Source organism: Cherax quadricarinatus, chromosome 6, assembly GCF_038502225.1.
Source record: "Cherax quadricarinatus isolate ZL_2023a chromosome 6, ASM3850222v1, whole genome shotgun sequence".
Classification (NCBI taxonomy): Eukaryota; Metazoa; Arthropoda; class Malacostraca; order Decapoda; family Parastacidae; genus Cherax; species Cherax quadricarinatus.
In genome coordinates this window covers 65,670,541-65,682,873 of record NC_091297.1, presented here as the reverse complement: position 1 = coordinate 65,682,873, position 12,333 = coordinate 65,670,541, and the positions used below count along the sequence as shown (strand labels likewise).

General features: G+C 39.5%; 1 protein-coding gene across 2 annotated transcripts in view; it reads right to left on the bottom strand.

Moving 5' to 3' along the window:
• Positions 1 to 1,979: 1,979 nt before the first annotated feature.
• The window catches only part of LOC128693173 (protein CDV3 homolog), a 113,687-nt gene continuing 103,333 nt past the window's right edge, over positions 1,980 to 12,333 (bottom strand). For both annotated transcript variants that reach the window (XM_070081802.1, XM_053782646.2), the window contains exon 3: positions 1,980 to 2,120. In XM_070081802.1, the coding sequence (XP_069937903.1) occupies positions 1,995 to 2,120 (126 nt within the window). In that variant the 3' untranslated portion in view covers positions 1,980 to 1,994. The remainder of the gene's footprint in view (positions 2,121 to 12,333) is intronic.

Below are 12,333 nucleotides of genomic sequence, written 5' to 3'. Positions count from 1 at the left end.
AGTATCAAATGATTTAGATAAAGAAGAATTGGATATCAAATTGGGGAGGAGGAGGATGGAAGAAGTGAATGTTTTCAGATATTTGGGACTTGACGTGTCAGCGGATGGATTTATGAAGGATGAGGTTAATCATAGAATTGATGAAGGAAAAAAGGTGAGTGGTGCATTGAGTTATATGTGGAGATAAAAAATGTTATCTATGGAGGCAAAGAAAGGAATGTATGAAGATATAGTAGTACCAACACACTCATATGGGTGTGAAGCTTGGGTTGTAAATGCTGCAGCGAGGAGACGGTTGGAGGCAGTGGAGATGTCCTGTCTAAGAGCAATGTGGGGTGTAAATATTATGCAGAAAATTCAGAGTGGAAATTAAGAGAAGGTGTGGAGTTAATAAAAGTATAAGTCAGAGGGCTGAAGAGGGTTTGTTGAGGTGGTTTGGTCATTTAGAGAGAATGGATCAAAGTAGAATGACATGGAGAGCGTATAAATCTGTAGGGGAAGGAAGGCAGGGTAGGGGTCGTCCTCAGAAAGGTTGGAGGGAGGGGGTAAAGGTGGTGTTGTGGGCGAGGGGTTTGGACTTCTAGCAAGCGTGCGTGAGCGTGTTAAATAGGAGTGAATGGAGACAAATGGTAAATGGGACCTGACGATCTGTTGGAGTGTGAGCAGGGTAATATTTAGTGAGGAGATTCAGGGAAACCGGTTATTTTATATAACCGAACTTTAATCCTGGAAATGGGAAGTACAATGCCTGCACTCTAAAGGAGGGGTTTGGGATATTGGCAGTTTGGAGAGATATATTGTGTATTTTTATACGTATATACGTACTTCTAATCTGTTGTATTCTGGGCACCTCTGCAAAAACAGTGATTATGTGTGAGTGAGGTGAAAGTGTTGAATGATGATGAACGTATTTTCTTTTTTGGGATTTTCTTTCTCTTTGGGTCATCCTGCCTCAGTGGGAGATGGCCGACTTGTTGAAAAATAAAAAAAGTGGTACCAATGCTTACAATGGTGCAAGGCATGGAACCACTGCAGCTAGAAGCAGTGGATATGCCACGTCTGAGAACAATGAGTGGTGTAAATATCATTCAGAGAAGTTGGAACAAACATTAAAAGGCAGCATGGGATCAATGAGGGCATAATTCAGAGGTCTGAGGAGAGGTTTTTGAGGTGGTATGGGTATGCAGAGACAATTAAGGGGAATAGGTTAAGAGTACAGAAATCTGGGCTGGAAGAAAGGATGGGTAAGGGTCCTAGGAATGGCTGGACGGAGGAAAAAAAAAAAAGGGCTTAATCATTCAGGAAGCTCATGCATGCACTAGATAAAAGTGATTGGAGATGTGGTTTTTAATAGACACACTGTTAGAGCATGGGCAAAGGAATTATTAAAGGGATTCAGGGAAACCAGTTAGCCAGACCCAAGGTCCTGCACTCTGTATGAGGGGTAGGAATGTTGCAGTCAGAAGGTAATCTGAATTGTGATAGTGAATATTTCCTTTGGATCACCCTGCCTTGTTAGAGACAGCCATTAAGAGTAAAGTCAATGTTAAGTCAAAACTCAGTCTATCTATCACTCATTCACTCTCACTTTAATCCTCTCAGCTTGTCTCTGCATTTCCATTTGCTACACTGTACCCGTCACACTATCTCTGTCACACTGTGCTGTGATAAACGTTGAAATCTTTGTGTATATATATACTCCTTGCATGGATATGCCCTGTATAGTATAAAGTTCTATTTGAAGGCCAGCATATTTCATGGTCTGTACATTTGAAAAATATATGAACAGCATTTAACAATTACATACAACATTTAAATGTGTATGCTAGTATAATCAGAGAATCCATATCTGCAAGGATTTTGGCCCCCAACATATGAAAAGATATGCTGCACCAAATTTATCTGTACAGTAATTATTAACATAACTATATAGCATGCACTTCATTGTATTTAAAATACAGTGAACAGCATTAGCTACCTGAAATACTTCAAGCCTAGGACTTACTAGATTTTGGCAGTGGAGAGGCAGCAGAAATATTACGCATGTGAGGGGGGACATAGGAAGAATTGTGTGTCTGTGAAGGCTTGCTTTTTTCCTCAGGTTCAACGGATGGAACATGCTTAAAAGAAAGAAAATTATAATAATAAAATAGTCAAATACCAAAGTGTAATAAATACTGGCTAACAGAATGGACCACCTGCAAATAATTCTCATGCCCTTTCCAAAGACAAGTTTAAATTTATGCAATATTTTCATATGAAAAAATTTCATTGTGTCAAAACTAACCTAGCATCAAACCTTAATAAAATCTGCAATATTATTTTTTTCTTCTTCAACAAGTCGGCCGTCTCCCACCGAGGCAGGGTGACCCAAAAAGAAAAAATCAACACAAAGAAAATACTTTCATCATCATTCAACACTTTCACCTCATTCACACAAAACCACCGTTTTTGCAGAGGTGCTCAGAATACAACAGTTTAAAAGCATGTACGTATAAAGATACACAACATATCCCTCCAAACTGCCAATCTTCCAAACCTCTCCTTTAACCCTTTGAGGGTTGACAGGCCCTCTCCGAAACTCGTTCTCAGGGTCGGCCAAATTTAAAAAAAAAAAAATTATTTTTTCTTACGAAAAAATAGAGTATTTTTTTCTAAACATTATAGGCTAAACAAAAAAATTTTAACGTCAATACTTACCGAGATATGGAGGTGTGAAATTTGCCAAAATTGAACAACATATGGTAACATCGCCGACTGCCGTCACCCGGTATTTTTCTATTTACTTTTTTATGTACTATTTTCAATTATTTTTCAATTTTTCTTTTTCTGAGTAACTTTTATGGCCTCTGAGGCCAACATGATCAGTATTTTGTAAGTTATTTCTTTTTCAATACTACACAATAAGGGCGTAAACACTGTTGTCATTATTTTGTTTACAGAAAATATTTACTCAAACGATATGAAATGTTGTTTATTACTATTTTTCTATATTTTATATACACATATACAGTCACAGGGAATGTTTCTAGAAGTTCTGCAGCCTGTGGAAGTCTTTGAAACATGGTGTCATGCACAGTGGAGTTTTGCACTCCTCACACATAAAACGAGTGTCTCTGCGTTGTTGTGTGCGTTTTCTTGTATGTGCACAGACGTAACACCTCTTCTGAGCCTTTTTCTTCAAAGCAGTAGCAGGCAGTTTTACCAGGAAGTGATCACCATGCTTCAGACGAGCAGGTAGTTGTTGATAATTTGGTGGGCGGTCAATTGCAGGTGCTGTTCCTTGGTACTTGAATACTATTTGTCTGATGACAGACAAACAGAATTCGCCGTACTGTGGTTTGTTTCTGGTGCTCATCTTATACATATTATAAGCATTGAGCATGGAAATGTCCAGAAGATGGAAAAACAGTTTGATGTACCACTTATAACTCTTGCGAACACAATCAGCAAACCCAATCTGCATGTCACATTTGTCCACTGAACGCATGTTGAAGGTGTAATCAATCACAGCTGCAGGTTTTAGAATGGGTTCATTTCTCTCTCTATGCTGCCTGCCACTGTTTGCCATTTCATTAGGGTGAATTGATGACAACAGTGTGACATCTCGTTTGTCATGCCACCGAAATGCCATGATGTCATTGGCAGCAAACACCTGCACCTCACCTCTACAAGTGCCAGCGTCAAACCTGGGCATATGTTTTCGATTTGCACGCACTGTGCCACACACATCTGTCATGTTCACTCGCAAAAAATCACTGAGTGAGGGGCTTGTGTACCAGTTATCTGTATATAATATATGCCCTTACCAAGGTATGGTTCTATCATTGTTCGAACCACATCACCTGAGATGCCCAATAACTTCCTGGTATTTTGCAATGTATAACTTCCAGTGTACACAATAATATCCAATACCAGACCACTGTAACAATCACAAAGCACAAACAACTTTATACCAAAGCGTTTCCTCTTGCTTGGTATGTACTGCTTGAAAGAGAGTCTTCCTTTGAACAGAATCAAAGACTCGTCAATTACAAGCTTCCTGAAGGGATAAAAATGCATACTGAATTTCTGTTTCAGATACACAAACACATTCCTAATCTTATATAACCTGTCAGTTCTGTCAGGCCTGGTTTTATCTGAGAAGTGAAGCATACGTAACATTAGCACAAATCGATTCACTGGCATTATATCACTGAAACCTGGTGTTGCAATCAGGGGGTCTGTTGACCAGTATGATTTCACTTTGTGCTTATACACATGTGGCATAAGCATTAACCCTTTGAAAGTTGACAGGCCCTCTCCGAAACTCGTTCTCAGGGTCGGCCAAATTTAAAAAAAAAAAAATTATTTTCCTTTATGAAAAGATAGAGAATCTTTTCCCGATCATAAAGACACCAAAAGTTTGAAATTTGATAGAAAACTTACAGAATTATGCTCTCGCAAAGTTAGCGGTCTCGGCGATGTTTACGCATCGGCGATTTTGCCCACTTTGAGCCCCATTTTCGGCCAATTTCACTGTACTAGTCGACAAAAAACATGAATATTTCGCTAGAACTCCATTTTTTCTATCGAATGGATGCAAGAAACCACTCATTTATGAAATTCAACTATCCAGTACAGTGGTCAGAATTTAGCAATTTTGCCAATTTCACACAAATTTCAAAAGATGCCAATTTCCGAATAGGGTCCAGAATAAACAAGAAAGACATTCCTGGCACTAAAATGACATTTCCTCTAGTCATTAGTCACGTCTCAAGGCCCCTCTTATATTCTTTTGCTTTCCACTTTGAATTTTTATTTTCACAAAAAATATAAGATTTACTGTTATGCAGACTACTGCATTAGTGTAAAAAATGGTATAAATATTATTGGTGCACTTGTGAAAGAATATTAGACTCACCAGTTGACGTGTATTGCACGCTTGGCACGATTTGTTTACTTTTGAAGTTTGGTAAAAATCGAACATTTCTGCTACTTTGAGCTCAATTTCAAGGCACCTTTCTTTGTAAAACCAGTCAAAATCATCTCAATTTCTGTAATATGTCCTCCATTCTATAAAATGAGACCAAGAAAACTAGAATACAACAATAAATACCATACGAAAATACACTGCAAAGTCGCTGATTTATTAAAAAAAAATGGTCAAAGTTTTTTTTTTCTCATTATGCACTGTGTGCTGCAGGATTTTTTTTAGACTGTGCACACTGACCACATAGACCCATTCTTTCATATGAAGGCCTACCAGCTTTCTCCCACTAGATTTGAGGCCGCTAGAATTTATGAGTACTAGTACGTCAAAAACCCCTACGCGTAAGACGTACTAGTACGACGAAAACCCTCAAAGGGTTAATGTGGCAAAGAAAAGATACATCTCAGCCACAGTTGCCTCCTTCCACTGGTGTAGACGTGATTCTGGTGAAAGTTATGTGTTTGCCATGGTGTACTCGTAGTATGTGTTGCTTTCCATGACAATACTTTTCATCAGTGGTTCGTCAAAGAATAACTCGAAACATTCCAGTTCAGTGGCATTGTTCCCAAGTGCACAAGATGGCCGTATTCCACTTTGGCTGCCATCAAACTGGTGGGGATTTGGAACAAAATTGACAGCTTCCTGCCAATCCCAGGTGCGGTCTGCTGGTGGGTACTGGACAATGACAGGTGGTTGTGGTTGTGGACGTTGTGGTTGTGGAGGCTGGTGTGGTGGGGGAGTGGGGGATGGTGGCCTTTGTTCTAGATCAGCTGAGGCAGCGGCGTGGGTGGCAGCGTGGGTGGCAGCATGGCCCACTGCTGGTGCCTCACCGCCGGCACCACTACCACCACGCACATTTTCCATCCCAATTGCAACAGTATCTTCGTCATTTTCACTGTCTGTTCCTGTTGTACAGCCACGGGATGTACTCCGAGATACACTCCTTCCCCTTGGAATAGCACATGGCACACTTCCAGAGCGCATTTATCGTCGTATATACTGATGCTTCACTGGGGAATATTGCACTTCACTATCACTACTGGAACTAGTTTGAAGAGCTTGTAGTTCATATTCACTATCACTATCATCACCCATGCTCTCATCTGAGTCTGGGATTTGGGAAAATAGAAGTTTCCTCTTGGGTTCTGGAACAACTGAACGTGAACACGAGGGCCCAGCACCAGAGGTGGAAGGCTGAGGGTCGTCTGGGTTTTCTTCACTATTACCGATATTATGGTCATTAGTTTTGGTCAAAACCTCACTAAAACCACGAAACTCATCTTCACTGGCACTTCCATCACTACGTATTAGAACTGTCACTGGGGAACAAAAGTGTCCCAATTCGCCGAGGAGTGAGGAGCTTCTTACCGCGAGGCATGGTGGACATTGTTTACTAAGAGGGCATTCCCACAATGCACCACTGGGTCCCAGATTTTTTTTCTACCGCGCACACCGACCACGCAGACCCATTCTCTCACACCTAGGCCTACCAGCCTTTTCGCGCGAGATTTGAGGCCGCTAGAATTTATGCGTACTAGTACGTCAAAAACCCCTACGCGTAAGACGTACTAGTACGACGAAAACCCTCAAAGGGTTAACCCTTTGACTGTTTCAGTTGTATATATACGTCTTACGAGGTACCGTGTTTGACTTACATATACTCAAATTCTAGTGGCTTCAATTCAAGCAGGAGAGAGCTGGTAGGCCCACATGTGAGAGAATGTGTCTGTGGTCAGTGTGCACCATATAAAAGAAAAATTCTGGAGCACGCAGTGCATGAGAAAAAAACTCGGACATTTTTTTTTAAATTAAAATGCCAACTTTGTGGTCTATTTTCGTATAGTATTTATGGCTGTATTCTAGTTTTCTTGGTCTCATTTGATAGAATGGAAAACATAGAAACAGAGGTGATTTTGATTGGTTTTACTATAAAAAGAACCTGGAAATGGAGCTCAAAGTAGGGGAAATGTTTGATTTTTGCCTATGTTCAAAAGTAAACAAATGATGTCATTGTCCAATAAATGTCCAACTAGCCATTCTAATATGCATTAACGAGTTGATGTTATTTATACAATTATTACAGTAGTCTTCATAACAGTAAATCTATTTTTTGTTTGAATAAAAATTCGAAATAGAAAGCAAGAGTAATAGAGGGGCCTGGAGACATGACTGATGAACAAAGAAAATGTTATTTTAGAGCCAGGAATGTCTGCATTGTTCATTCTGGACCTTATTTTGAAATTGTCATTTTTTTAATTTTCGTGAAATTGGCCAAATTGCAAATTTCTGATCACGCTATTGGGTGGTTGAAATTGGTAAATGGGCAGTTTCTTGTACTCAATCGATAGAAAAAAAAACAGAGTTCTAAAGAAATAGCTGTGAGTTTAGTCTACTGGAACAATGAAATTAGCCGAAAATAGGGCTCAAAGTGGGCAAAATCGTCGATTTGTAAATATCGCGGAGGTCGCTAACTTCGCGAGAGCGTAAATCCGTCAGTTTTCCGTCAATTTTTTTTTTTGTGTCATTACAATCGGGAAAAGATTCTCTATCATTTCATAAGAAAAAAATAATTTTTTTTTTTAAATTTTGTGACACCAGGGGAGACCTCAGGATTGGGGGTTGTGACAGTCAAGAGGTTAAGGGAGGGGCGAGTGAAATCGCCAATTTTTTTTCTTTGGTCCAATTTCAATAAGATTTTGACAGTGGATTAAGCAGCAGCAGCAAAAAAAAAAAAAAAAAAAAAAAAAAAAAAAAATGCTGTGTTTGTTTTGACTGTTAGCCTTCAAGTTAGGTAGAAAAAATAAATTATACACCATTTCATGGGTCCTGTAACATTCCTAGTTCTACTAAATTCTGAAGATGTACAATGCTCTAGTTAACCTCAGATGAAAGATAAAGGCTAGATTATTAACGACCCAGGACAGTTTAGCGATAATATCAGTAGATTCCATAATTTTTTTTTTTTTTTTTGAGGAAAAAATCGTTAACAAAAAGCTGTTCACAATATCTCAAATCCTCCCTGGGTGTTTGTAGAACCATCATTCCTCAATAACGTCTGCAAATATCATGACAATCCAATGAACACTTATCGCAGGAGAGGGATTGCAATGTCAATAACTTATTACCGAGTTTTTGTTTAGTTTTTTTTTCTGTGAAACTAGGGAAATAGAGCGTAAACTCTCAGCGTGCTACACCCCTCCTACCTTCTTTACAGCCTGCCAGCTACTGAGGGACTCACTGTCTGCTCTCCACACTCTAGCCAGCACAGAAGTTGCCACATAAAGTATTTACAATGAAATAATCATAAAAATCGTAATTTTGGGAGGAAAAAAAAAAGCTAATTGCCAACATGTATTTTTGCTGACAGCAAGAACAAAAAAAATACATTTAATGAAAAACACTTAGAAATATGATATAAACAAGCTTATTACATCAAAATGTTGCCAGAATTTTGCACTTTTTCAGTAAGAAAACATTTTTTTCCACAATTTTTCAATTTTAATATCCTGATAACTGAAAAAAGGCTCGTCCCTCCTTTAAAGTGCAGGCATTGTACTTCCCATTTCCAGGACTCAAGTCCGGCTATATAAAAATAACCGTTTTCCTTGAATCCCTTCACTAAATATTACCCTGCTCACACTCCAACAGATTGTCAGGTCCCAAATACCATTCGTCTCCATTCACTCCTATCTAACATGCTCATGCACGCTTGCTGGAAGTCCAAGCCCCTTGCCCACAAAACAACCTTTACCTTCTCCCAACCAACCTTTTCAAGGACGACCCCTACCCCACCTTCCTTTCCCCACCGATTTGTATGCTCTCCATGTCATTCTACTTTGATCCATTTTCTCTAAATGACCAAACCACCTCAACAACCCCTCTTCAGCCCTCTGACATACTTTTATTAATCCCATACCTTCTCCTAATTTCCACACTCCGAATTTTCTGCATAATATTTACACCACACATTGCCCTTAGACTGGACATCTCCACTGCCTCCAACTGCCTCCTCGCTGCAGCATTTACAACCCAAGCTTCACACCCATACAAGTGTTGGTACAACTATACTTTCATACATTACCTTTTTTGCCTCCATAGATAACGTTTTTTAGTCTCCACATACACCTCAATGCACCACTCGCCTTTTTTCCTTCATCAATTCTATGATTAACCTCATCCTTCACAAATCCATCTGCTGACAGGTCAACTACCAAATATCTGAAAACATTCACCCAGATAAAGATACCCAGATGTTGCACATTCACATGTGCAACATCTGGGTATCTTTATAGTAGACGTTTTGCCATCCAGTGGCTTTATCAATACAAATTCCAGGACATAACTTGAAGACAGTAGAACTATGTACAGAAGATGAGGTAATCAGTCCCTCAACCTCATCTTCTGTACATAGTTCTACTGTCTTCAAGTTATGTCCTGGAATTTGTATTGATAAAGCCACTGGATGGCAAAACGTCTACTATAAAGATACCCAGATGTTGCACGTGTCTAAATTTCATCTTATCGGTATTGTATACCATTCTTGTACAACTTGTCAGACACTGCAACATTATGGAATCTTGATTCTGAGGACATGTACATAACCTTCACAAACTATGTACAGAAGATGAGGTAATCAGTCCCTTAACCTTGGAGTAGGTGCGAAGAGCACCGTAGTCGAGGAGATTCTGAAGCAGAAGCAAGGCGCCTGACGCTTATATACTAACGTCAGGTGGAAATGGGACATGTAGCAGGCAAGGGCATAGTCACTAGTAGGCGGGATACCCCAGTGGAAGTAGGTCCTACCCAAAGAGATGGGTTAGTTGTAGTAGTAGTTGTCGTAGTCGTGAAGGTTATGTACATGTCCCCAGAATCAAAATTCCATAATGTTGCAGTGTCTGACAAGTTGTACAAGAATGGTATACAATACCGACAAGTTAAAATTAAGACACATGTGCAACATCTGGTTATCTTTATAGTAGACGTTTCGCCATCCAGTGGCTTTATCAATACAAATTCCAGGACATAACTTGAAGACAGTAGAACTATGTACAGAAGATGAGGTTGAGGGACTGATTACCTCATCTTTTATACGTAGTTCTACTGTCTTCAAGTTATGTCCTGGAATTTGTATTGATAAAGCTACTGGATGGCGAAACGTCTACTATAAAGATACCCAGATGTTTCACATGTGTCAATTTCATAAGGTGCATATACCCTTACTATAACCCACTCTTCACATCCAACCTTTATTTTACTCCACATAATCCTTGAATTAATACATTTATAGTCCCTCTTTTCCTGCCATAGCTTATCCTTCAACATTATTGCTACTCCTTCTTTAGCTCTAACTCTATTTGAAACCCTTGACCTAATCCCATTTATACCTCTCCACTGAAACTCTCCCACCCCCTTCAGCTGTGTTTCACTTAAAGCCAGGACATCCAGCTTCTTCTCATTCATAACATCCGCAATCACCTCTTATCATTCGCACAGCATCCACGCACACTCAGACATCCTACTTTGACAATTTTCCTCTTACTCTTTTTAGTAATTATTGCAGGAAAAGGGGTTAATAGCCCATTGTTCCCGGCATTTTAGTTGACTTTTACAACGCGCATGGCTTACGGAGAAACGATTCTTAACCCTTTGACTGTCGCAGGCCCCTTTCTGAAACTGTCATTCTATGTCGCAAAATATTCGAAAAAAAAATTATTTTTTCTTATGAAAATGTTAGGAATATTTTTGAGTGTTTTAAGCCTAAAAAAAATTTTGCCATCAGTACTTACCGAGATTTAGAGCCGCAAAATTTGCAGAAAGTGACGTGCGTACGGCAACAGCGGCAACTGCCGCCCACCCGGTTTTCTTTTATTTACTCTAATTCAAAAGTTTCTTGCATTTTTCAATATTTTTCTTTTCCAAGTAACTTATGTGGCCTGTGAGACCAAAGTAAGGTGCATTGTTCAAATATACACTCATTGTTTACAACACAATAACAGAACAAACTATCACTATTAGTGCATAAAATTTGTTTACACAAACAAACAATACAAAACAATGTTTATTACTATTGTTCCATAATATATATACATATGTACAGTCACTGAACACGTTCCTAGAACTGCTGCAGCTTGTGGAACTCTTTGAAACATGGGTATATGCAGAGGGGCACTTGACACTCCTCACACATAAAACGAGTGTCTCTGCGTGTTTGTGGGCGTTTTGTGGTATGTGTACATACAAAACACCTCTTCTGAGCATTTTTCTTGGAAGCAGTAGGAGGCAGCTGTATGGGGTAGTGATCACCAGGCCTGAAACGAGATGACGTGTGTTGGTAATTTCGTGGGCGCTGGTCTATTGCAGGTGTTGCTCCTTGGTACTTCGCGATTATTTGTTTGATTACTGACAAACAAAATTCACCGTATTTTGGTGTTTTGTTGGTCTTCAACTTGTATGTGTTATAAGCATTTAGCATAGAGATATCAACAAGATGGAAAAAAAGTTTTATATACCACTTATAACTCTTGTGTACACAATCTGCAAACCCAATCTTCATGTCACATTTGTCCACTAAGCGCATATTGAGGTTGTAGTCCATGACAGCTGCAGGCTTTAGAATGGGTTCATTGGTCTCTCTGTTGTGCCTGCCACTGTGTGCCATTTCGTTTGGGTGAACTGATGTCAACAATGTGACATCACGTTTGTCATGCCACCGAAATGCCATGATGTCATTGGCAGCAAAGGCTTGCACCTCACCTCTGAGTGCCAGCGTTGAACCTTGGCATATGTTTACGATTACCACGCACTGTGCCCCACACGTCTGTCAAGTTCACTTGCAAGAAATCACTGAGTAAGGGGCTTGTGTACCAGTTATCAGTAAATAACATATGCCCCTTACCAAGATATGGTTCCATCATTGTTCGAACCACATCACCAGAGATACCCAATAACTTCATGGTATCTCTCAAAGTATTACTGCCAGTGTACACAATGATATCCAAAACTAGACCACTTCTGCAATCGCACAGTACAAATAACTTTATACCAAAGCGTTTCCTCTTGCTTGGTATATATTGCTTGAATGAGTCTTCCTTTGAATAAAATCAAGGACTCGTCAATAACAAGCTTCCTGAAGGGATAAAAATACATGCAGCACTTTTGTTTCATGTACATAAACATTTCTGATCTTATATAACCTGTCGGTTCTGTCAGGCCTGGTTTTGTCTGAAAAGTGTAACATACGTAATAGTATCAGGAAACGATTGTCACCTATAATGTCACTAAAACCTGGAGTTGAAATCAGGCGTTCTGTTGCCCAGTATGTGGTGACAGTGTGCTTATACGTATGTGGTATAAGCATTATT